We start from the raw sequence: 27,944 nt of genomic DNA, 5'->3' as shown, positions 1-27,944 counted from the left end.
CTCTCACCATTCTTCATGCTCAGTGATAGCCAGTTTATTTATTCTTTTGTCTTTTCATTTTCCCCTACGTTTGCTTAATCATCCATATGGATGCATCTTTTTTACATGTTATTTCAAATGAACATCATAGTCGTCGTATTTGTTGAATTCGCTACTATCCCATTTTATAGCCCAAAGAAATGAAACAAGTTACCAAAGGACTCACACAGAGTAGGTGGCCCAGCCAGACTAGAAACACAAACTAGTCTAATTCCAACTTAAGCATTTTTTCATTTCACCACAGCTATAACTGGCAAATACTGATGGTCATTTACCTTAAGGAGTCAGCCCATGAAAGACTGTTCTTTTTTACTATAATTTCAAGACTCATCTTTCTTGAAACTGCGCTGGGTTATGTCATATGGCCAGTCCTTCATAAATCCCCATAACTTCGTAGTCCTTTGTCCAAAGTTGGCTAACAGTAAGAGCATAGGATGAGAATTTGGAAGAACCAGGTCCCCTTGGCAGGATTACATTGTAGTAACTGTGTGAATGCATGTGGGATTTCACTGCTCTGAACCTCAGTTCCCTCATGTATAAAATTAGGATGATCTTGCCTGCTTTGTTTGTTTTATAAGGCTGTTTATTACCCAATAAAAACAAAACAGTTAGCTTCTAGAGGCTAATGGCAACATCTTTATCATTTTTCAGTCACGGAAACTACTGTTGGGCCAGACGTAATGTGGTAAAACGTGGAGAGCAAACGAGATGTATTTTGAGAAGATGCTTTATAGAATACAATTTTCTAAAAAGAATACAGGTGTGATTTTTTATTTGGTGACTCCTGTGCCTCCTCTGAAAGATTTACCCTTTGTTCCCTGTGTTTCTCCTAGGACCACTGAGGTTCCTCTCCCAGACAGAATCTGTCACTGCCTTCATGGGCGACACAGTGCTGCTCAAGTGTGAAGTCATTGGGGAGCCCATGCCAACCATACACTGGCAGAAAAACCAAGAAGACCTGACTCCCATCCCGGGCGACTCCCGCGTGGTGGTCTTGCCCTCTGGAGCCTTGCAAATCAGTAGACTTCAACTGGGAGACATTGGAATCTATCGATGCTTAGCCCGGAATCCAGCCAGCTCAAGAACAGGAAATGAAGCAGAAGTGAGAATCTTATCAGGTATTGCTGATAAGATTAGCGCTCTTTATTCTCTTCAGAATTATATTTTCTAGAGTTGTTTGAGCAAGTTTTCCTTTAACACATATTTAGTAGTTGTTTTTAAATCTGTATTGTGTATTGCGTTTAGTTTTATATATTTTTCTTCTTTTCTAAATGAACCATTAGATGAGGGTATGCCAAAAGCTTTTCTTATCTCTCCATGGTTTGTAGTTGAACTTTCTGGTACAACAGTAACAGGTATTTTCCTTATGTTTGGCTTCATTCACTCACTCATTCCATTAATAGTTAATGAGTGCTTCTTTGTGCAAAGCCCATTGCTAAACATTTTTTATGTTATTTGATTCTCCTCTGGTAATAGTCTAAGAGGTAGTTATTGTTATCCCCATTTTCAGAGGATGAAGGTGAGGCTTAGCAAGGTTAAGAGACTTCCCCAGCTTAATAGTGAACATTCATTTGCTTATCCATTCATACACTCATTTCTGTGAAGCATTGTGCTAAGTACTAGGGATACAGCAATGACTGAGACTGACACAGAGCCTGGCTTATATAGAATTCTGGGTGAACATGGACATACGAGTAATTACAATAAAGTGTGATTGATACTATGATAAGGAAAATGTTTCTTTCCATCTGTTATCTCCCTTTCTCTTCCCTGGAAAATCTCTAAGACTCTGGCCTCATTTTTCTCTCCTAAATAATCAGAGGTTAGAATGGATATTTTCTAAGATCTCTTCCAATAACTGCTACTATCTTATATCTATGTAATATTTATCAATACTTTCTCATTTAATTTTACTTGTAGGGTTTATTTAGACTCATTTGTGAGAATCACAAAGAAGGCAACACTTGAGCAATTGTAACAGACTCGCTGTCAAAGGGCATTGGCTCTTGTCTCCACATTCTGTATGTAGTGGTCACAAGTCCTTCTGCTAGGTAGAGGGTAACATCCCCAAGTCATTCCAAATGCAGACTAGCAATGTGATTGAAAGTTTCCAGAGACCTCAATTTAGGACATCTCTAAAACCGCTTCTAACCCTTTTGTGTATTCTCTCCTCTGTTAGTCACAGGGATACTGACTTAAATGTGTCAATAACCATCAGTGACACTGTTGCCTTCCATCCTCTAGGCAGTGACAGATGCAAATGCAGCATTTATTCCCAACACGTACATGCATTTATTTACGCATCCATTAGATACACAAAAATTTTAAATATTTATATTCACATACCCTTAATAATGCATCTGAGTCAATCAGATGCGAAGCCCAGGTAAGCCACGTAGAAAATTGGCAAGAATATGTTTGACTATGTTAATACGACCGAAAGGTGTGTTTTCCAGTGGTATTAAGGGATAAAGTTGGACTAATTAAATATTAAATATGAAATGGAAACATTTGAAAGGCACAGAGACATAATCATCAAATCACCATTTACATTCATTTCTTCACCTTGCAAAACACATTTGCATTGTAATCCGTGGAGATTTATTTAAAGCCAAATTTCTTATTGTTAATTTGGCTAAAATCAAGAATATGTCGTTGTACTTTGGAGGTGTGTGGGTATTGCTTACCTGAATGAAAACTCGTATTTTTTTTTAAATCACTACATCTAATGAGAATTTTTCTCAAAGTTCTATGAATTCAAGTATAAACTTCACAAAGGAGTTATGAGCTAAGGTAATAAACACACACACATTATTAGCATACTTGATTAATCCTGTATTGTATATTGTTGACCACATAAAGGACCTTGCTGGAAGACCATGTTTGTCCCATTTATCCCAGAGTTTGCAAACTGGTTTAGAGGTCAAATTCACAAATCCACAAAAGTACAAAATTCTTTTAGTTGCCATTTAGTGTTTCCTCATTTTTAAAATTGTGCTAATTCTTTCTGAATCAATTTCCGCTTTCTATAAGTACCAGTTTGAGGAAGTCATAATTACACAGGTATATTGCCCTTTCTCTATTGTAACATGTATTTAATAGGGTAAGATAGACACAGTTAAAATAGAAATCCATCATATTATTAACATGACTTAGAAGCATTAAAGTGGTACGTATATGGTTACCACTCTTTAAAAAAAATACATTCTTCCATGGCCATTTAAATGTCATGTTGACTGATGAACTTATCTATTTTCCCTTTAATTTGAAACATAAATGCCAATTTGAAGTTCTGCAACTTTGTTCAACACTTGTTTTTACCACAGTTCATAAAGAGAGTATTTTCATTTGTGTGCATATGTGTGGAGAGTTATCCATTTCTAAATAATATGTAATTTGATGCCCTTATTCAAGTTTATGTAGAATACATTTCAGGTTGCCACTTTTATGTATCAGGTGTCTAATATCACCAAGTAACAGAGATTTATTAAATTCAGATTTTAAGAATCAAATAGTTGTTTCGAAATGCTGTCTTCCAGCAAGCAGTTGCAGTTTACTCAACAAGCTTTTGAGTGAATCTTATGTACCTGTCGTCACACAGGTTACTAGGAATACGAAGTTGAAAGATAATGCCCCCGCAAACGGTTGTCTAGTGGGTGAAATAGATAAAGCAAGTAGACCGTTCTTTGAAAGAAGAAATACAGAGTGTCATCCCCTTACGTAAGAGAGAAAAACAATGTGCCAGTCTTGAAGAACAAGTAGTAGCTAGGCCAAGGGAAGACTACACCAGGAGGAAAGAACCGCATCAGCAAAACACAGAGAAAATAGAGATAAGAGCTTTTCAGAGGAACTGCACACATTCAGAGGAACGGCACGCATTCTGTTTAACTAGGTCATAGGGCATAGGAAGTGTTGAAGGAGGAGAACTTGGAAGCAAGGACGATAAACTAAAGGAAGAAAGATACGGTAGAATGTACAGCATTAATTCTGGAGAGAAGTGATCAAAAGCTGCTACTAAAGTGGTATCAGAAAGGATTCAGAAATGAAGATGGGTGGGGAGATAGTAAGGACAGGTCTTGGAGACATATCAGATGTGCCTCAAGAGGCAGGGAATGGAGTCCACGCTCAGATGAAGCTAGGTAGTGGCACTTTTCCTGAGATTAGGAGCAGGGTAGTAGTGTTATTGTGCTCAAATTAAATTACAAATTTTTAAAAGAGATTTTTCTCGTAACATTGTATATTTTCAAGATTAAATGGATAATTATTTGTTTCATTAAAAGGTAGGAAAATTGGTAACTAATTTGTTGATTAATATTTGAAGACAAAATTATGGGGAATTATATATTTTTAACAGAGTAAGTTACTATTAAATTATTGTAAAGGATTTTTTTTTTGAAATATTGATAACAAAACACTAAGAGTTGAGATGGTTTAAAATGCCTCATTGTCTGTGATGGAGAATGTAGCAGGGATTGAAACAGCCATAGTGATCGTCAGGTCCACTTTATTCAGATCTCATCATGTCTGAGTGCCAAACAGTGGACTGAATTGATGAATTATAAATCTGCTTTGGGCACTAGGTTGACTAAAATAACTGGCCCATACACTGGAACTCTGATTTCAGTTTTCTTAATGGCCTAATTGAATTGATCAATTGGTAATTCAATCTGTTGTTCATTCGTTTAACTATAATTAGATGATTCTGGATCATGGATAGACTTGAACTAAATATCTATGTAATTAGAGACATTGGCTTTTAATGGAATAAGTTGGACTAAAATATATTTTGAATGATTTTTCTCTATAATATTTATTTTTTATTGGAATAAATTTTAATAGAAACCATCCCCAAAGGCATATTATTTAAAAGGAAAACTGTGTTTTTTGGTTTTAAAAGAGTTTCAGAATATGTGCATCTCTAAGAATTTATTATTAACCAATGGCTGCATTAAACTTTTTAGTTTGACTAAATATTACTTATATTTCAAAGCTAATTACACTTTCCTATCATTTATTTGTATAATTTCTACAGAATAATAATCTATAGAGGAAAACAAAGAAGACACATTCTTTGTTTTGAAATTTACCATCGAACCAGGCAGTTAATTCAGAGCCATATGACTAATATAAGGCAGGGAATGGTAAATTTAGGTAAATATCTCTAGTTCCAAATCAACACAAACAAGGGATACATCAATTCTAGGTAGAAGATTTGCAAAGTCTTTAGAGAGATTACTTTTGTAGGTCATCAGGAGATAACCATTTGTAGAATAATAATAGCAGGTGATCAATCTGGAGTTAGAAGCTGAACCTGCCTTATGGAGAACCTTGAGTCCCATGTCTAGGAATTTAGACTTGATTCTATTCACTTTATTCGTGATCGGAGATCCTTAAAGGTTTTTGAACAGTGGATTCAATGGCATAAAACACACTCAGAAAAACAGAAACAGGTAAGTGAAGAGCAAATCACATTACTGTATTACCTGATAGTTTTGTATTCTGCTTAATGTTTTTCTCTGCTTTGAAGGATTTTCCCATAGTTTGCTTTCCTTCTTTAGGCTAGTTTTGACTAAAACTACTTCCTGTGCCATGCTATAAACAGGGCACACTTGTCTTTCATAGATCCAAGTTGGATAAAATGATTTCTTCTGCTTCTCTCTTATCTATACTTAGAAAAGAATAAAGTAACAGACATATTACCATGACCAACCATGGATTTGGTTCATATTGATCAGTTAATTAATATTTAAAATTTGCAGTTGGAACTATTATTATGATAAAAGTGTGAAAAGCACGGAGTCTGATACCAAAGTACAAATCTCAATTTCACCGCTTGCAAGTTGTGCAATTAGAGCAAATTACTTAATCTAAGTCTTAATTTATTAACCTTGCAAAATGTAGAGTGTAATTTCATACAATTTCATAGGGTGGTTATGAGGCTGCAATTTTTTGGGCCAAGTATAATGCCTAGAATTGCTAAGTCCTTAGTAACTATCATAGTTTAGCATCTTAGAAATTCCACTTTTAAAGATTTTGATTCTCATATCAAGATTATTTTTCTTTTATTAAGTTACCTGACTTTGATTCTGGATATCGAAGTATTCATTGACCTAGTGGTAGTTAATTACATGTTTTGTGCTATTTGTCCATAGTACTCTTTATTTTCTTCATTTCCTTTTCACATCTGTTAGAAGTCAGAGTATCCTGCAACTATTTCCTTTGTAGTAACTCATTGATACGTGATTTTCACCCTTACCTCTCTGTCAACATCATTTCTTTGGCTATATGATGTATCACAACAGACACTGGCTTAGAAATAAGAGTTAGCCAGTAAATAAGACTTCTTAATATCTCATCTTTGTTAGTCATTGCCGATTCTTTTAATCCTCTAAAATCCTTAGTTTCCTTAGCTGTTTAGAAGTTGGACTAGATCAGCCTTTCCAAATCTCACTACCAAGGATCTCTTTTATTATTTTATCCACATTCATCCACAATTCTGCCTAAGTGTAATGTTTAAGGGTAGAAGTTTGCTAGACAAATTCTAATTCTAATTTTTCAAAACCATGAGGCCATGCTAAAATACAACAATGAAAGGTCAAAAATCAATCTCATAAAATAGGAGACGTTTACATTTATATATTTTTTAAAAAATTAAAGTCAGTTTATATTGTCATAGAAAGCAGACCAAAAGAAGATTTAATACTTTTTATTGTATCAGTTGACTGCCCAGGCAGTGAACTGACCAAGTTCCATGTCATGATTTGCCCCCCTCCCCTCATATGATAACTTTATCCAGCCTTTCTGGGGAGCCTGAGCTGGGCAGAGCACAGAAACCAGTGGACAAGCATGTTATATTATATGAATTAGTTATTGTAAGTTAGGTCTTTTAGCCAATGCAAGATAACTGAGATAACCAGTGCTTCACACAGAGTTGATGAAATCCCATTTAAATGCAACAAAGTCTCATATGTTAGCACATCTAAGCTGATTTACCGTGGATATGTAAGACAACACGTAGACAACGTCTGTTTGCTTTTTGAATTTGCTAAGAATAAATCTTCATCTCCCAGTGCTATTTTGGGGGTGATCAACAAGGTCCAGGATTCCAAGTTGAAAGTACTTGGAATACTGGGAGATCTATGACATTTTTGTTGCCAAGTCTATCATTCTAATGTCACCAGTGGTCTCTCCTTCACCAAATCCACTAGTTTATCTATGTTCATCCTCGACCTTTAGTGAGTTTAGGTATTGATTATACTATCTAATCTTAAATTTCATTCCCTCAATGAAATTTGCTATTTCACACAATATGCTTGAGATTGCCCTCCACAAGGAGGAATAAACATTTCTTGAAAAGGAGAGAGCTTGTCTTTTCCTGAGTCTCCTGGGCTGACGTATGGTCAGTTCTGCATTTCCTAGGAATGTGACATTAAGCAGCCCTGGGTGGGTGACGGAAGGGTCAGGTATTCTTCCCTGTTTCATACACAAACAAGAGGGTTTCTCCAAGGGTGTGTGGAAGCAAAACCCATAACCTATGAGTGCAAAAGTCACAAAAATTAATGAAAGAACTGGTAGAACTTTCTTCTTTGGTCCTATTGGACATCAGTTTATTCCTCGAGCATAAAAGAAGACATGTTTAGTCAAGAGTTATGGGCACAACTTCATTTATTCAACATTGGCCAAAGAGGAAGTATTTTGAATACTTTTGGTTCTTCATCAAAAATGAGAGAATAACAAGTCCATTACTTTTCTGGAAAGTTATAAGTGCTGCTTTATACATTTATATAAATTATGAAGATTTCTAGGTTCCCTAAACTAACTTTGACACAGCATAATGGCAACATTTGTTTTCTGGGATTCTACTGTCAGCTGTAAAATTTAAAAAAAAAATCATTCTGTAAAAGAAAAATCACTTCCTTCAGATCTGCTGTAAAATGAAACGGATAGACTCAAAATTTGCCTGTGAGACAGAAGGGATATAACCACATGCCAATGATAGGAATAGACACTCCCTTTCTTCTTCCAAACTCTAACTACAAATAGCAGTATGTGTGTGTACATGGAGAAGGAAAGAGGAAATATGAACAGATGTAGGAGTATTTACAGACAGGGAATGCCATTTTTAGCACTGAATTGGTGTAAACAAGGAAGGAAAGTAATAGAATCCTAGAGCTTCTGAGAAATGGCTCCCTTCTTCCTCTCTGTTCAAAGCTCCTTGGCTTTCAGCCAGTTGGAGATTTTGTTTTTCATTAAATAAATTTAGATTCCTGTGATCCGTGTGGATTAGGCTGGTTTTTAATGAAAGACACTCTAAAAGATTTAGAAGGAGTTTTGTGGAATTTTTGGCTCAGAGCACATATTAGGATACCTACTTTTGTTTGAAAACACATGGTACCTGCTGAATTTCCTAAAACAGCACTAGATGGGGGATGGCTAAGCAGCCAGCAGGTGGACAGTAGGTGAGCTTGAAACTGAGGTTACAGACAGAGGCTCTGTGAAGTTAAATTAATTTGTAACTCTTATGCCTGGGAAGAAATCAAAGAGAATATCCCATTGTAGCCTGCAGTGCCCTTTTATTTCCAATTGGAAAAGTGTTTGATATTCCACTGAGGCAGAAATTTAATAAAGAAATCAAGAGTATACAATGAGGGAAAAAGGTTTTGCATTCAGAAAGCATAAAAATTAAAAGCAAATACTAGTTATTTTGAGGAAGACAGTAAGTTGTAAAAACCAGTATTTTTTTTTTTCTTGCTGACACAGATGCCAATGGTCCATCATTAAATTTCTCTATGCCTCAGTTATTCTTTAGATTCTGCCATGTTAAGTTTAGTGTTGATGTTCCTAAACAGTAGTTTAGGAAAATGGCCCCATTAAAAAAAAAAAAAAAGTCATTGCAGGGTAAGAATGCCTTCCAGTTTGCACAAAATAGTCCTGGTCACACTTGATGTCCTAGAATAATTATAAAGAGAGTTACCTTTCATTCTGAAACATATCCCAAGTTGCATAATTTATATATTCAACCTGGTCATGGATCATGAAGGAAGGCAAGATTATGTGGCCCCGAGGCGTTTGGGAAAACCTGGGAATGCAGAGAGTCAAATCTAGCTTCCAGCTGGCCTCACAGATTCAATAAATTTGGCCAGTGTAACGTCTAACGAAACCTTTTTTTGGCGGTGGGGAGGTGGGGTGAGGAAATGTCTTTAAATGGAAAATATTCTCTCCACTTTCACTAGTGCACTTTCTCCATGCTTCTTTAGTGCATGGACCCTGAGGATAGTTGAGTTCTTACTTCTGAATTGTAGGTTAAATGTGTCAGTTTATTGATCCAAGATGCTTTTGTGTGTGTGTGTGTGTGTGCGGTACGCGCGCCTCTCACTGTTCTGCCTCTCCCGAGGCTCCGCGGCCATGGCTCACGGGCCCAGCCGCTCCGCGGCATGTGGGATCTTCCCGGACCGGGGCACGAGCCCGTGTCCCCTGCATCGGCAGGCGGACTCTCAACCACTGCGCCACCAGGGAAGCCCGATCCAAGATGCTTTTTAACTTGCAATGGCCTATTACTGAAAGAGAATGGTGGGAAATATTTAAGTTTTGCACTGCTTTCCTAACTGCAAAATAATAATGATGATTGTTGAGGAGGAGGAAACGGAGGAGAAAAGGTATATTTAATTTATCAATTTCTACTTCTACTTGAACGATGCAAAATTATTCCCATGTTGAAAGGAAATGGGCTTCTTGAATGCCTCAGAAAACTGCTTAATTTGTTGAGACTGTGGCTATAGCAGGTCTTCAAAGTATGTTCTATGAACTCCTAGCATTTCTCGAGGTGATTTCAGGGGATCTGTGAGGTCGAACCTATTTTAACAATAATCCTAATGTGTTTGGGGGGTATTTTTTCACTATGGTGACCTAAGAATGTCTTTGATGAAGCAGTAAAAATTATTAATTTTATTAAATATTGATTCTTAAATACATATCTTTTTAATATTCTGCATGTCAAAATGGGAAATAAACATCAAGGATATCAAAGTACAGTGTTTTCTGAGGGGTAAATGCTTCCGTGATCATTTGAGTTTCAAGATGAATTAGCTGCTTTTTTTGGGGGGGGGACATCATTTTTACTTGAAAGGACCATCAGCAGGAAAACTGTAGCTATTCAGACTTGAGTACTAGTTAGACATTTTCTCAAAAATGAACGAAGTGAGTCAGTCAGTGCAAGGAAAATAGTATTTGCTCACAAGGATGAAGTTCATGCTTTTAAGACAAAATTAGAAAATTTGGAAATCTTGTATCTGCCACGGGGATCTTGACAGCTTTGCAATATTAAAAGGCCTTTCTGATGGGATTGGTGGTGAGAGTAACAAATGAGATTTTGTGATACTGTATAATGAAATGTGTCAACATTTGGAAGATATGTCCCATTCAGTGTACCATTCCAAATGACCATTGATTGATGTGACTAAATCAAGCGTGGGCAAAAAATATTTTCAAGATGCAAGATAGACCAATGGATTTTTATATAACATAACACAAAATGTTTATTGATATGGTGTCAGATTTCACAGTACAACTAACCTTCAGGAAACTCCTTACTGAGTTTTGGTGCAGTCTTAAAAGATAAAATCTACAATTCTCTGAAAAGGCTGCTAAAAATACACCTCCCTTTTCCAACTACATATCTATTTGAGGTCAGATTATTTTCATGTAATTCATCCAAATCAGCGTATCAGAACAAAGTAAATGCAGAAGGTGACACAATCTAGTTATTCTCCTTTAAGACACATTAAAAATGTACAGAAATAAAAGGAACTACTAATAATTTTATTTTGGAAAGTGTAGTTATTTTTTTAAATACTATTTTTGGTGAGGTGTGAATACTTAATAAAAATATTTTAATCTCTGTTTTGATTTTTAATATGGTAACTATCTATAGCTATAACTGACATAAACAAAAGCTCTTTGGGTACCTCAATAATTTGTAAGAATACAAATGGTTCCTGAGACCAAACAGGTTGAGATCCACTGTTTACATTATTATTCATTTTCCTGATGATTGTAGATCAGTCCTTTCTAACTTAGATAATAGATTAAGCCAAAGTAGGCCCAATTTACTATTTAAAAAGTTAGGAAGGAAGGAGGAAGGGAGGAAAGGAGAAAAGGAGGAAGGAAAAAGGAAAGAAAAGCATAAGTAAAAGCAGCATGTTGCCATAAGGTGTTGCTAGAATTTAATGCGATCTGTGTATGTCAAAGATCTGCATCACTGGAATGACTGCTTTCTCTTTATGTATGTACCACCCTCTTCGTCTGTGCGGAGGATTAGCTCTACCTCTACTAGCATGACAATGAGATCAGATCAGAGAATCAGGCTAACATTTACCTCCCAACAGGAAAAAGCTAAACTGGGTTTTAGTCCAAGCAAATCATGACTGCTTATAATCCATTTAGAAAACATAGTTGTGACAGTGTGTGTGCATTCACTTCCGTGAGCATCATATGAAAGAGGTCTGCTTTTGAAATTTTTAATATAAAAATTTACATTAGAAGAAAAGTCATATTTTTCTGGTTTGATTTTAAAGCTATTGCCAAATATGTTTCCTAGAATCTACCCTTGCATATCCGTCCCGTCTTTTAATTGTAAGACATATTACACATGCATAAAAGTACATGAAACATATGTCAGTTTGAAGAATAAAAATAAAATGACCATTTGTGTACCTATCGCAAATTTATGAAATAGAACATTTCAGACTGGTATTATATGCCATTTCCTTGATGAAATCATGTTTATTATTTTACTGGATTTTTTTTCATATTCGTATTAGCTGAGTAACTCCATTTGGTTCTGAGTAATCAGTGGCCATGTAGCAAGAACAAAAATTATTTTTATGAATAATTACTAATTCCATCATAGTTCAATTAAAATCAATTTAGTCAACAAAGGTCATGACCTAGAATCTTAAGTTCACTCCCCCCAGGGCTTTTTCATCTATATTATTATGGAGCCTGGAGGGAGAATTTTCATTTGCTCTTCAATATTTGCCTTGTGTTTTAGTCATTAGCTTTTATAATTTCTTTGTTTCTTGTATAATTTCCATCCACTTTGCAACACCAGAGTTTAAAATAACTCTTTACTCTAAAAAAGTACATTCTTATTAAAAAAATTTAGAAAACACAGAAAAATCCAAAGATGGAAATAAAAACTACCCACAATTTTATCATACAAATGTAACCTTGGCAATAGTATCTCTGTCCTCCCCATTTTAAAACTTAGATACATTTTCTTGATGTTCTTCTAAAAAAAAAAACAAAACACATTTTAATGGAGAAAAATAAGGGATACATCAAGATTAATCATGTTTCTTTAAATAGCCAGAATCACCCTAATAGTGGGGAAAAAAAAACAGAAACCAAAAGTCAAACTAAAAATAACAGCAACCAAAAAGGTTACTTGGTATTTTAAATATTTTAAATAGCTGGGATGGATTTGTTTTGTTTTCATTCATGTGTATATTTCAGTTATCTATTGCTGTACAACAAACCACTCCAAAATGTAGTGACTTAAATTTTTATCTCTTATAGTTGTGCAGTTTATCTGAGCTGTTCCTCTGCTGGTTTCACTTTGAGTCACTCAGGCATATTTGACCGAGGTGGGAGTGTTAAGACGGCCTCACTCTCATGTCTGTCAGTTGGTGCTGGTTTTGTCTGCGAAACTCAGTCATCCTCCATGTGCCTTCTCGTCCTCCAGTTGGCTAGACCAACACGGTCGTTTCATAAAGACCCATGGCAGAAACTTGTATGTCTTCTTGAAGCCTTGTGCCCAGAACTCATCAGTATAATTCCCAACACATTCTATTGGTCAAAGCAAGACACGGGGCCAGGCCAGATTTAAATCATAGGAAAGTGGACCCTCAACTCTGGACTGAAGGAGCTCAAACAATTTGTGATCATATTGAATCTGTCACAATGTTGTGAAACATATGAACTATTTACTATTAAAGACCATTTCCATTAGCTTTTGGGGGGAACTTCCATAATATTAGAATTTATTAGATTGGATAATTACAGAGAAATATCTTCGGAGAAATGGAACCAGATTTCTCTGCCAAAAACTGACATTTCCATATGTATGATCAGGGTGACACATATGATCAGGTTCCAATGTCTATGGAGGAGCAAAGATAATAAACGTAACTGAAATGGACTAGGTTGAGACTGAAGTAATCTAGAATATATATGCTCTGTCTAAAAATAGCAGATGCTTCTTTCCTGGCACTGAGCCCAGTGATGCCTGAACTATTAATATTTTGAGATACAGACAAAATCCCATCATTTTGTGTATATCAATAAGCTGATTCTAAAATTTACGTGGAAAGACAAGAGAATCAGAATAGTGAATACAATACTAAAGAAGGAAGTCAGAGGATTCACACTGACGTTAACTCATGATAAAGCTGCAATAGTCAAGATATTGTTATATTGTCAAAATAATAGGGAAATAGATCAATGGAACAATCAGAGCTCTCAGAAATAGACCCACAGAAATATAGTTAACCAATCTAGACACAGGCCTTATACCTTTCATTAAAAAAACCCCACGAAACCTCCAATTGGATGATAGACTTAAACATAAAGCACAAAACTATTAAGAAAAAACTTCTAAAATACAGGGAAAAATCTAGGTGATCTTAGGTTTGACAATGAAGTTTTAGATACATTGCCTATAAAATAATGCATGAAAATTGGACTTTGGGAAAATTAGTACTTCTTGCTCCGTAAAAGATAATGTTATGAGAATAAGTTGGACTTTGTGAAAATTAGTACTTTCTGCTCTGTAAAAGACCATGCTAAGAGAATAACAAGCCACAGACTGAGAAAGTATTTGCAAAGTACACATTTGGATAAAGGACTTGTATCCAAAATATACGACGCATGCTTGAATTTCAACAGTAAGAAAACAAACCAATTTTAAAAATTGGCAAAAGGTCTTAACAGACACCTAAGCAAGATGTATAGATAGAAACTAAGCATATGAAATGCGCGCAGTGTCTTAGGTCATTGGAAAATTGCAAGTTAAAACAACTGTAAGATTCAACTGAATATCTATTAATATGGCTAAAACCATAAAAAAAAAAAATGACCATGGTAAATGCTTATGAGGATGAACAACAGGAACGCTCATGCATTGCTGATAGGAATGTAAAATTGCAGAACCACTTTGGAAGAGAGTTGGGGAGTTTCTTAGAAAGATAAACATAGTTTTACCATATAATCTAGTAATCATGCTCCAAGGTATCTACTGAATTAAGTTGTAAAGTTCTGTCTAGAAAAAAATCTGCACATGGACATTTATAGCAGATCGTTCATAGTTACCAAACCTGGAAGCAATCAAGGTGTCTTTCAATAGGTGAATGAATAAAGAAACTTTGGTACAATAGAAAAATACCCAGCAATAAAAATAAATAAGCTATCAAACTACAAAAAGACATGGAGGAACCCCAAATGCATAATTGCTAGGTGAAAGAAATCAATCTGAAAAGTCTATATACTATACAATTCCAACTATATGGTATTCTGGAAAAGGCTCTACTATAGGAAGAGTAAAACCACCGGTGATTGCTTGTAGTTTGAGATGTAGGTGGTGGGGAAGAGATGAATAAGGGAAGCTCAGGGGATTTTTTTAGGGTGGTGGAACTATTCTATATGCTACAGTAATATTAGATATATGATGTTATGCATTGACAAAATCCATAGAACTAGACAACACAAAGAGTGAACCTTAAGGTACACTATGGACTTGAGTTAATAATAATGTATCAATATCACTTTATTCATTGTAACAAATGTACCACACTAAGGTAAGGTGTTAATAGTAGGAGAAACTCAATGCCGGGGATGGGGAAACTAGTGTGTGGGAACTCTGTACTATTCATTCATCTTTTGTAAATTAAAATAAAATATAAAAATATTTTAAAAAAATAACCATTTTGTGTTACATGATTTTCTGACAAAAGAAAATATAATTGAGTTGAAATTTTGGCTCTTCCATGGATGAGTAAGTAGTATTACACATAGGTCCCAGGCAAATTTTCTTATAGCTAGAAGATAAAATTATATAGGTTTTATTTGATATTTTCTATAATAATGTAGTGTTATACAGTATATGTAGCTGAAACATTTGATGAATAGGCCTCCCTTATAAACATAGCTATTTATTTATTTATTTATTTATTTATTTATTTATTTATTTATTTATTTATTTATTTATTTATTTACGTTCCGCGGGCCTCTCACTGTCGTGGCCTCTCCCGTTGCGGAGCACAGGCTCCGGATGCGCAGGCCCAGCGGTCATGGCTCATGGGCCTAGCCGCTCCGTGGCATGTGGGATCTTCCTGGACCTGGGCACGAACCCGTGTCCCCTGCATTGGCAGGCGGACTCTCAACCACTGCGCCACCAGGGAAGCCCAAGATAGCTATTTATTAATGCACATTTTGTGAACCTGTCCATTTCTGGGATTTTATTTTATTTTTTTTAATTTATTTTATTGAAGTATAGTTGATTTACACTGTGTTAATTTCTGCTATAGAGCAAAGTGATTCAGTTATACATATATATACATTATTTTTCATATTTTTTCCATTATGGTTTATCACAGAATATTGAATATAGTCCCCTGTACTATACAGCAGGACTTGTTGTTTATCCATTTATATATAATAGTTTGCATCTGCTAATCCCAAACTCCCAATCCATCCCTCCCACTTGGCAACCAGAAATCTGTTCTCTATGTCTGTGAGTCTGTTTCTGTTTTCTAGATAAGTTCATTTGTGTCATATTTTAGATTCTACATATAAGTGATATCATATAATATTTGTCTTTCTCTGTCTGACTTACTTCACTTAGTATGATAATCTCTAGGTCCATCCATGTTGCTGCAATGGCATTTTTTCATTCTACTTTATGGCTGAGTAGTATTCTATTATATATATGTACCACATCTTCTTTATCCATTCATCTGTCAATGGAAATTTAGGTTTTTTTCCATGCCTTGGCTATTGTGAATAGTGCTTCTGTAAACACAGGGGTGAATGTATCTTTTTGAATTATACTTTTGTCTGGATGTATGCCCAGGAGTGAGATTGCTGGATCATATGACAACTCTATTTTTAGTTTTTTAAGGAACCACCTTATTGTTCTCCATAGTGGCTGCACCAATTTACATTCCCACCAACAATGCAGGAGGGTTCCCTTTTCTCCACATCAGGGATTTCATTTTCCTTCAAAACATTTTCCTTCAAAACATTTTCATTTGATTTGAAAAGTCACTTTCAGGAAAGGTTATTAAACAAACTGGCAGCAATTTAAAAAATTTTTGAGACATTGTATCTACAATATTGGTTTAATAAAGATTAACACATTTTGAAAATTCTTTCAATGTTTTCATTGTGAAGAATATTTATTTTTGTTGCTGTTATCAACCAGAAACAGATGTGACAAGACTGAGAAAGTGTGAATTTCTCTTTCTTCTCACAAAGAGTATTTTAGATGACAATTACTCTCCCAGCTGTTAACTGGAGAACTGGAATTCTTTTATTCATCTGTGATCAACCTGTGTGGACTTGGGTCCAACCAAGGAAGATTAACAGCAATGTTAAAACGTGTCCCAGGTCTCCTTCCACCTCTCTTCCTCTCTGATCACCCGCGGCCCCCAGTAGGACCTAGTTAGATCTAACCTCCTTTGGCATTTCTTCAGCCACCCCAATCCTGGTTTTGAAGATTTCTTTGCCTCATTTTCTTTGCTTCAAGATTGCTTTGAGTTTGCAAAATGAAAGATTATATGCTAATTCCATTTAACTCATTAAGTTGAAAACAGCCTAAATTAAACCTTCATAACTTATTGTTTATAACTTATTGTTATAAAAAAACAAACGTTTTGTTATAAACAAAAAAGAAACTTTCATTTTGAAAACAACAGATTTTATTTTTTTTTGCGGTACGCGGGCCTCTCACTGTTGTGGCCTCTCCCGTTGCGGAGCACAGGCTCCGGATGCGCATGCTCAGCGGCCATGGCTCACGGGCCCAGCTGCTCCGCGGCACGTGGGATCTTCCCGGACCTGGGCACGAACCCGTGTCCCCTGCATCGGCAGGCGGACTCTCAACCACTGCGCCACCGGGGAAGCCCAACAACAGATTTTTAACACAATTCTAACATGTTTTTCTAATCTTACTTCCCAAGCCACAGAAGCAATAAACAAAGCAGAAGGAGGTGGAATAGATATTAGTGGCAGGCACACTGAAAATATCAAAAAGGTACTGATACTGTCTTGTTCTTTGATGACAGTAAGTCAACAAGGCCTGTAGCCCACACGAGTGACTTGTAGTCTCAAGCTTTCTCCCTTTGCCTTATACCATGATGTCAACAACAGATAAGACTATTCTAATATCCTAATTATAGAAAATAGGCATGGAAAAACTTCTAGGAGTCTATTTTATAAGTTTCATTGGCATCTTTCCATGTTTCTTTCCTTCCTCTTCATCGCAGTGTCTTGTTAGAAAAAAAAAAAAAGTTCCAGATACATCATTTTTCATAAAAGATGTGTCCCTGTGCTTTTTTCCACAGACCCAGGACTGCATAGGCAACTGTATTTTCTGCAAAGACCATCAAATGTAGTAGCCATTGAAGGAAAAGATGCCATCCTGGAGTGTTGTGTTTCTGGCTATCCTCCCCCAAGTTTTACCTGGCTACGAGGAGAGGAAGTCATCCAACTCAGGTATTATAAATTTAGGACTTTTGTGAAGTATATGTTACTATTTATCTTACTCTAATTTGATGTAAATACCTAGTAATACTAGGGTTTTTGATAATAATTGAATATTCTTTCCATATTCCTTGGCATTAGACAGTATATAAAAGACACATACCCACTGGGATAAAGGAATGGGGAACAGAGTCAAAATCCATGAGATCAATTCTAAAAGGAAATTTAGAAAGTCATTGTTGCTCTTGAGATGATCCTAACCACAGAGGCTTCAGCAAAGATACTTTGGAGGATCTCATCCTGAAGAAGTGGTGTAGAGAGTGAAATACTTCTTAAGAAACCAACTTTCTGCATTCGAATGTATAGCAAGACATGATAGGGTCTGTGCAGTTTTTTTTTTTAACTCTGATTATATCTCTCACCATCCCAGCTATAACAAATATTCAAGATAAGACAGAATTTTGGCTGGCTTTAAATTACTGAACACTAATATTAAGGCATACTTAGAAAGTAAACTCTTAATAGAATGGAATACTGAGTCTGAAACATTTTGATGAGAATGAATTAGATTTCACTTAAGAAATTAATTTCATTGATTTTGAGATCTGGTGTTCTAAATAGAACATTTATATTCTATGGTAAGATAGGTTCATAGGGAATAAGCTTATCTTTAAGTTTCATCTACCCTAAGTGTTTATTTATATAACAATAATACATAGTATGGTATCACAATACTTCTGAGAATACTGAAATATGCAATACATCCGGTTGGAGCTTCCGCATGTGAAGATGTGTTCTCTGAATATGGTCAGGCATGCACAGTGCACTATGACATGTGACTTTGTACAAAGATTACTAAATTGGATGTCAGGACGTAGGACATGGACTTCCACTGTGGGTAATTACTTCTCTGGACCGGCGGTTCTCAAATCCAAAGTGGGCCAAATTACCTTTAAGTTTCTTTTCAGTACTAACATTAGTTCCATGTTGAATCTACTTCATTTCTTTGATCACAGCACACAGTATTCCAAAGGGAGTGGTTTACCTTGAAGGGATTTTTGAACATAAATGTAGTGTTATTAAGCTCCCATGAAATAGAGTTTTTTCTCCAGTTTTATAAATTGAGCTTTTGTGGAGTTCAATTAAACCTTTGAATACCTTGCCTGATATAGATATATGTAAATCTACTCTCTAATGTCATATGTCTTCTGTCTTACAGGTCCAGAAAGTATTCTTTATTGGGTGGAAGCAACTTGCTTATCTCCAATGTGACAGATGATGACAGTGGAACTTACACCTGTGTTGTCACCTATAAGAATGAGAATATTAGTGCCTCTGCAGAGCTCACAGTCTTGGGTAAGTTAACGGCTTGAGATGAGTTTACATTGTATCCTTCAAAATATATCACCGTGATGCTATAAATGCTTATCACCAAATCGCTTCCTATGTTTATTAGTGTGAAATTGCAAAGCCCCAATACTCCACACATATGCTTGCTCTACGTTGATTAATTGCACAGAGGTTAAATGTAGTATTTGAATACTCGCTCATTGATTAAAATCCAGATAGATCACTCTTAGTCTAATTATTCCCATTACATAACTGAAACTTAACAAAAATTATTATCTAAAAAAAGGGGTAAATAGCAAATGAGAGGTTCCAAAATATCTGGGGGAAATAAGTGAAGAAGTGAATGAGAGAAATTGTATAAAAAACTAGGTACTTGAGTAGAAAAGTTAAATGTCATTTGAGATGACAGGGTTTCTGACATTAAACTCAGATGTGTTGGTAAAATTGTTCAGTTAATATGGAAATGCTGTAGATGTTATGTTGAAAGTGAACCATTAAAATCAAATACATCTAAAGAAAACCTGCATAGCAAGAATCTAAATAAATGTAAGTTCATTAAATTGAGTTAGGTAGGGTCACTGTGTTATCACTGCAAATAAATAATTCTTATATGTGGTAGCTCCTCAGTCAAACAAAATGTTTTATTATCCACCAGGTTTCTTTTAGCCAGTTTCATTTGAATCATGTAGTTTAGAGAAAGTGCCTTAACATTTGAAAAATCAATTGATTTTTCCTGTAACAACACCAAAAACTTGTTTATCAGTCTTTGAATATTTTCCTCTGGAATAAATCTTTTTACCATTTAAAGAATCCAGGTAAAATCATAGGCTTCTTAAGAAGTTATTCAGTAAGAATGAAAAGGTGTGGTATAATGATTATACCTGCTAACCTATATCATAATATTATGCTATCCATTTTGCTTTAAAGTTTGCATTTTGCTTTAAAGTGTATTCAGGAAATGCTTTCATCTGCACACAGGGCAGTAACATATACGATGAGTGAGGCAATGGAGTTGTTTGTTCTTTGATCAAACTGTAAATATTAAACTAAGAATAGGCAAAGGACTCTAATTATTTGGTTTTAGAGGTAGCATTATTCTAACTAAAATATCAGCTAACTTTAAAATGGCAACAATTTAATTTACTCATTTTATATGGAAGTTTTTTTGTGAAACAAAGAGCTTCCACATTTGTAACATCAAAGTACAGTAACAGAACAGCTACCATAGCAATAACCTTGTAGTGTGTATTACTGATTGATTGTAAGGCAGATGTGGGTATGGAATGAGCTAGAATTTGTGGTGATCAGAGCTAAACCTCTAACTGCAAACGCCTGAGGTCTAATTTTATACCAAATTAATGCACATATTGAGACATGTAATGCTTCATTGATACCTAAGTCAAATGTATATAAATACTGATTTCTGAGGGTAAACTAGCCAAGAAATATGTGTATAGACATACATATACGCACATATTTTGACATTCGTGGCATCTTCCTCTGTGTGTTACTGTGCACGTATGTATGTTCTCCAGTCCACGTATGTATGTTCTCTAGGCCTTGATTGTTGAGCATTATCTTGTTTCAAAATTTTATTTTTTAAGAAAGCGAACACTAATTTATCCTTATATATTTTTGTCATTTATTTGCTTATATCCTGAGGAAAATTATCAAAGAAAAGTTTATACTCTCACCAGCAGTGCAAGAGTTTGCCCCTCACAAGGGTGCATTTTTCTATTAATTGCCTATCTAACAATTTTATAAAATTGAGTCTCTTTGTTCTAATTTACATCCCTATAAAATTCAGATTATTTTTATAGTTTTACTGGATATTTGCATTTTATATTTTGTGACTTACTATCAGTCTTTTTTGATCTTCATAAATTTATTGAAATAGTCATCTTTATCTGGTTTATTTGCAAGAACTCTTTATATAGGAGAACAGTAATAATGCTGTATATGCTCTGTGTGTGTGTATTTTGTTGTTTTGGGTTTGGTTTGGCTTGGTTTTAAGTTTCATATAGGGTACCACATCTTTCTCTTTGTGGCTGCTGGATTTGTTGCCTTTAGACTTCCATTTTTATTCTAAATGCACCATTCTATTTCTAAAAATCTAGTTACAGATGTTGAATATGTAAATTAGAGGCATTATTAAATTTTAAATATAGATAGAGCTGTGATTGTATCTTGGTTTTCCCCCTTCCTTCCTTCCTTTTTTTCTTGAATCCTCTTGGTAACTGCATATACATTTTAAGGATTTCCCACAGACTTAATATGACTTATAACTATTGTAGAAGGCACGGTTTAATTTAGGATGTGGTTGTAACACTGTTTTAACTATTCTGCCCAGGTTTTAAAATAAGTGTTGATATAGCAAAATCTTTGATATAGTCTTTGACTATCCTGATATAAGCTTAAGTTCATCCTGCAGGACTGAGTTCATATGGAAAATAGAATTTATTACTTTTTTTAAGGAAAAAATACCTTCATTATCAGTGTTACTTAAATTTGGTTTTCGTCATTTTTAAGAATTTAAGTGTAATTTAAATTCTTCATAAGAAAAAATTCCACAAGAAATCCAGGCTTGTGCTTTAATCATGGATTTTATCAAACTCTTGTTTTGCCTTTTAACTCATGGTTCTTTCTTGCACTTAGATTGCCTTTGAGTGTGAACCGGCACGAACTAACAGACTATTCAAGTAGGATATAATTTTATATACAACAAGATAAAGAGAAATTCTGTGGTCTTCCTCAAGAGTTTCAGAGTTAATGTCCGTTAAATATCATTTAAAGCATATACATTCTAAAATGAAAATTGAAAGTTCCATAATATGTAAACCTATTGAAGAAATCTATATTAGATGAGATTAAGGACAACGTTGTCTGAAATAAATTAATGTATGGTTAATAATAACCATTTATATAATGTTTCTGACCTATAAGAATAACCATCAATACAGTATTGGTAGACCTCTTTTGAGTACATGCATTGCACTGGGTTCCAGAAAGGCTACATAAAGGTTTGAAGTCTGGCTTTATGCCCTTGCAATATAGTTCAAATTCATAGTCAGGTACCTTCATGACTTTTGAGTAAGGTTTTTTTCCATACTGCATGTAAACATGGGATCTGTGAAGCTGTGAAGAGTTGATAGTCTCTGCTTTCGTAAAAGATAGAGCCTAAACCAATGGTGACAGGAGAAATGTGGAGATGAGGATCTAGAGGGAGGCTCTTTGAATACCGTTGCGAGCTTATATTTTGTTTAAATCACTAAAGCCATGATTATTTTTTTTAACTCTAGTTTTTAACAAGGATCTAAAGAATGGTATTCTGTCAATTCTTATTTTCAAAATGTCCAGATTTCTGGCTCAAGAGCTATAATCACCGTTTCTGAACATAAATACATCCTTTTCTCCATCTACCCGTTACCCTCACGCACACCCCCCTGCACACATCAAGACAACACTTAATAAGCATTGAGGAGATTTACCACTGCCTTAGGTCTCGATTCATTGTCCAAAGCAATGCAGAAATGCATATGTTAAAAAGCTATTTGATCTTTAACCAATAAAGTGCTTGACCTTGGACAAAGCCTGTGCACCCTTGTCCATACGCACTCAGAAGGAGATGGGTGGAAAGTTCACTCTTCAGTAAAAGCCATTAGGTCTAACATCAATGAGAAAATGAAAGTATTTTTGAATTTTCCAGAAAAGATTCTAGAATTCCTTTTAAAGCAGTCTGTAGCAATACAAGCAATATGCTGTTAAAAGTTGACCTTTGTGTGTAGGTTTTCTCAGTTATTTGCCTTAGGTTGGCTAGAATTGTCACAAACTGGCTTTGTAGGACACAAATAATTCTACTGGGTCAGTCTTTTACACATAATTGAAAACTTGAAGCGAAACCTAAGAGTTCATATCTTCCACCCGACAAGTGGCACGTGTTACTTTATCTGGTGTTTGAGTTTATGCTTCTCCCAAGTAAACACCTTTGAAAAGAAGTCCTTTGAGACAGGTATTACCCCTTCCTGAAACTCCTCCTTAAGGTGGCTGGGATCCATGTGTCACCCTTTAGGAATGTGTTCAGAAGAGCTTTCTCTACTGACCTGAGCATATTCGCCTTACACAGATATGTTCTTTAAGCCTAATGGTGGTGGATTCGGAATATTAAATTATATTTCAAAATATATAATATATATACATGTATATATACATATGTATATGTACATGCATACACATAATATACACATATATACACACATATTCTCTATTTCTAAGAAAATTTCTCTTCAAAATCTAGTCCCATATTCTCTCAAATGCTTATGGTTATCTCAACCATTAAATAATGTATTGATTTTGCAAATAATTAGATCATAGACAAAGCTATTCAGAAAGTTTTAGAAAAACCATCTTAAACGTGAGTTGAGAGCAGATTAAGATACATGGGGGAAGTTAAAGACCCCTGTGTAAAAAATATAATTCTGTAATGTCATGGGTTAGAAAATTCCACCGTAGTAGCTCACTTTCTTCTGAAAATGCTATTGGACAATAAAAGAGCCGGCTGGGTATATATATAATGAGCCAACCAATTACAGTTTCTAGTCCCAGGTAGACAACTGAGCCACAGTATTAGTAGTAAAGTCGCACCCAACTGTTGGGTGCCTCCTGTATACTCTTTCAAGTACTCTTTGTGCATAGAGAGACATATGACACAGATCCAGGCCTCAAAGACTAGTTAGGTAAACAGACAAGAAGTAGGCAATTACTAAAAAAGTCAAAGAACAGCTGGGAGAGACGGAGGTGTGGGACCCTGAATAAAGATTTCGACAAAGATGAAAGAATGGGAGTTGGGGCTAGGACATTGGGAGGAGAGGTGGAAGGAGAGCCTTCTGGGCAGGGGGAAGGAAGTGGGCAAAGGTTTAGAGATAAGAAAGGGATGGAGAAGGGGGAGTGGTTATGGGTACAGAGGGAATCTGATGGTGGAGTGGAAAAGTGGTATAGATCCTGACTATGTTGCTAATGTGGTTAGATTTTTATCTTAAGGGTAATGGAAAGATATGGAAAGATTTTTGAGTTGTGGCTTACCAACTTTTCATCTTGTTTAGTTATCTAACTCTCTTATCCTCAGTCCCTTCTTTTGTAAAGAATGATAATTACTTCATCATAGGATTTGATGACTACTTGGGTATGAGAATTGGGAGAGAAGGGTTCCAGAATATAGCAAGGCACAGGTTTGGGTGCTCCGGGAAATAAAGAAATGTAAGATGCTCTTCCAGCCCACATGAGAAGCCTAGAGCGTAGTTGCAAAGATTAAGCAAAAACAAACTAAAACAAAATGCCATAAATATTGAAACATCCCATGTATTCTCTTCATAACCAGTTTTCCTCATCTATAAAATGTCCATAGCAACAACTGGTCCCTGCATAATTCTCACAAATTGTGGAGGAATCATATAATGATGTCCTAACAATACACAGAGATAGTTATTTTAGAAATTTAGAAATCTCTAAATTTAAATCTAAATTTAGATTTAGAAATATCTAGAAACATAGACAAAAAATTAGGTTTGTGGCACAAGGATGATATCCAAATTCATGAAGCATTTTATATTTTTTACTTTCCTCTGTGCCTCTATGGCCTGCTAGTCATTCTTTCTTCCCAGCTAGATTGTGAGAAACTTAAAAACCGATGCTGTGTCTTTTCTGTCTTGGCCACTCAAACTCTTGGTTTGTTCTCAGGCTCATCTGAGTTTTAAATATATGAAATACAATTGAATGTGCATTGTACATAAATTATCTGACTTTCTATCAAAATATTTCATAAGCTCTCCATCGAGACTCTTGTTTTTTTTCCTACCCCACTGTTATGCGCTGAATTGTTTTCCCCAAATTTCTATGTTGAAGTTTTAATCCCCACTGTGACTGTATTTGGAGAGAGGACCTTTCAGTAGGTAATTAAGGTAAATGAGGTCGTAAGGGTGGGGCCCTTATCCAATAGAAATGACGTCTTTATAAGAAGAGGAAGAGGAGATGGGGTGTGTTCAGGGTGGTATGGCAGTAGACCACCCTGTCCCTTCCAAACTCTGGAGCTTTCCCACACTGCCTCCCTCCTGCCACCTTTTAGATGCTTCCGGGCACCTGGTGTTTATTGAGTGCCCTCTGTGCCTGGTTCATTGCTGATTTCTGTGAGGCTTTATAAAAGAATGAGAGTGTGTCCGGCCACAGCTGTAGTCTTCTGACCCTGGTCTCCAGTCACAGCAGCCCTGGGTTTGAAGTGATTACAGGCTGTCTGTGCACTGGTCATTGGTAATGTGGGCAGTGGAAAAGTTGGCAAGGGTTGCAGGTTTTACGGGATCCATACTGGTCCCTTTCCAAATAGGACAGCCTTCAGTGACTGTGGCAGTGACCAAGTATGAGACAGTGGAGGGAGTCAGGCTGTCATGCATTCACTGCCTAAGGCCTGAATCTGCCACCCGCCATGACCCCGACACACCCCCTGTGGATGAGCATAAGGGTTTCCTGCCAGGTGGGCTGATCACATGCTGGAAAAAATTTTTAAAAATAAAAAGAAGAGGAAGCAATGTCAGTTCACTCTCTCGGCACACACACACAGAAGAGACCATGAGAGGACACAGAGAAAAGCCATCATCTGTAAGCTACAGAAACAGGTCTCACCAGCAGCCAACCCTGCTGGCACCTTGATCTTAGACTTCCAGCATCCAGAACTAAGAAAAAATAACTTTCTCTTGTCTAAGCCACACAGTCTGTGGTATTTTGTAATGTATACCACAGACTAATACAACTACAAAAAGGGTGGTTGTTCTATGCATTAACCTGTTAATCTTGATCAGTTTTACAGAGACAGGAGCTACAATGGAGAAGTGTATTACTAACGTTTCTTACATATTGTTAATATGGACAATCTTCAATTTCCAGGAGTGTTAAAAAAAAAAAAAAAACTCCCTCTTACAATAGCAATTAATCAAAACCCATTCCTTCATTTATACAATTGAGTATATGTAATTCTACTATCCTTATAAATTTAGTGTTTGCTTGTCTTATTTTTCTTCAATATCATCATCTTTTTATTTAGTAATTTTGAAGTATAAGGTACCACTTTAGATCCTATCATATTAAATTATCTGACCAAATTTTAATAATATATATATATATTATTAACTACGAAAAAACTGTGTTTGTTTTCTAAATCAACTCTTAGGTATGCTCTATAAATTCACTTTACTACAACAAGCATGTAAATGTTGACACACACCATCAACTCTCAGATATATCTAGTAAGGAAAGGAAAGGAAGGAAGGAAACGTGATAATTAAAAATTGATATGGCTTTATTTTTTACATATGCTTTAGTTTTATAATTTTTTGTGAAACATATGTATCATTTGCTGCTACTTTCCCAGCATGGATAGTTGGCCAAGCAGAAAATTAACCCATCCAGTTGTTTGGAGAGTAAGTGGCACATTCACCTGCCATTAAGGTGTTCAACCACCTCCTTTATAAACTTGCTGGTGGATCACCCATGTTGGGTTTTAGGCTTATGTTCTTAGCCATGAATGGAAAATAGTTATCCTAAAATATATTAATTAATATAATATTTACTCTTTTATTACAATGTATAACTGTTTGAATGGAGTTCTTCTGAATTTACTGCTTCTGCCTAAGTAGCAGTCCTTAAATTTCATGTCTACCTATAATTGGCCTTTATTAGCAGTGACAACCGCCCCCCCTCACCCATACGCATTTAATGATCATAGTCATAAAAGCTGTGCCTTAGGTAAGTTTATATTGATTATCCTTCACAGGTAATTGCCAAATGGATCATATTGAAGTTAGAGTTTTTCCATGTAGGGGTATGATCCCAAATGTAGGATGCAAGTGCATAAAGTAAGGCAGAATTAAAATTTTAAAATTCATATATTAGCTGTTTCTTCCCATCACTGTGTTGATTAGTTATCATAATTACTTTCCTCACCTGAGATCACCACTGTCATGAGAGTATGCAAAAGTTCTATCCAAAATGATGTTTAGAAGATTCTGTGGAATGCATATAGGTATTAGAAGAAGAAAAGTGGTAAACTCAGGCTGTTAGTAATAAAATTATTTGATTACGACTGCAGTTATACCCGGCTATGGAAATACTAGTTGGATTAGTGGTAGGATTTATTTATTTATTATACAGATATTTATGTGCAGGCCTACTATGTGGATCTCTACTCTCCTTCCCTCTTTTTTGGAGAAAACAATTTGAACAGTGTTTTGCATTTATCCTTGAGATGATTATGATCTAATTTTTTTCTTTCTTGGACAGATAAGGAAGGAAGTAGAGGCCCCAGAGGGAAAGGCAAAGGCTATGTACTAATTCAGAGCATTAAAAAAGGCAATCTAAGACTATGATTTTAATTAGCCCTAACAATCTCAGCAAGGTGAAGTGACCACCTGTGGTTTAGAAGAACTGCTGACAGTGGTAGGAAGCTGCCCAAAAGGGCATTTCATGCCAAAATTTTCCTGAAGTACCAGAAGTACACGTTATTCCAGAAGGAGTTTAACTCTGTGATAGGACTCGAACTAAATTAAACAGGAGTGTTTTAATTAAAGTTAGCAAGAGTTAGCATCAATTGCACTTGCCAATTTTTAAACACTAGGGAGGAAAGATATTTCCTTATATACTTTGTAATTTTTTTTCTGACTTATTATTTGATATATCTAGGTATACTCATTTCAGTAATTTTACATAGTTAGGTGTGGATTCATCTTTAGTATAATCTGGTATATCTGAGCAGGAAACCT

The 27,944-nt window shown here is 35.6% G+C and overlaps 1 protein-coding gene across 1 annotated transcript in view; it reads left to right on the top strand.

Moving 5' to 3' along the window:
* Nucleotides 1-27,551, top strand: part of LOC137204225 (netrin receptor DCC-like) — a 549,964-nt gene extending 522,413 nt beyond the window's left edge. The window contains exons 3-7 of the mRNA XM_067701462.1: nt 873-1,157; nt 17,655-17,805; nt 19,013-19,149; nt 25,517-25,663; nt 27,466-27,551. Of these exons, the coding sequence (XP_067557563.1) occupies nt 873-1,157; nt 17,655-17,805; nt 19,013-19,149; nt 25,517-25,663; nt 27,466-27,551 (806 nt within the window). The remainder of the gene's footprint in view (nt 1-872; nt 1,158-17,654; nt 17,806-19,012; nt 19,150-25,516; nt 25,664-27,465) is intronic.
* The last annotated feature ends 393 nt before the right edge of the window (nt 27,552-27,944 follow it).

Source organism: Pseudorca crassidens, chromosome 12 (assembly GCF_039906515.1).
Source record: "Pseudorca crassidens isolate mPseCra1 chromosome 12, mPseCra1.hap1, whole genome shotgun sequence".
Classification (NCBI taxonomy): domain Eukaryota; kingdom Metazoa; phylum Chordata; class Mammalia; order Artiodactyla; family Delphinidae; genus Pseudorca; species Pseudorca crassidens.
Note: the sequence above shows the minus strand (reverse complement) of the source record. Positions and strands in the feature narration are given on the sequence as shown.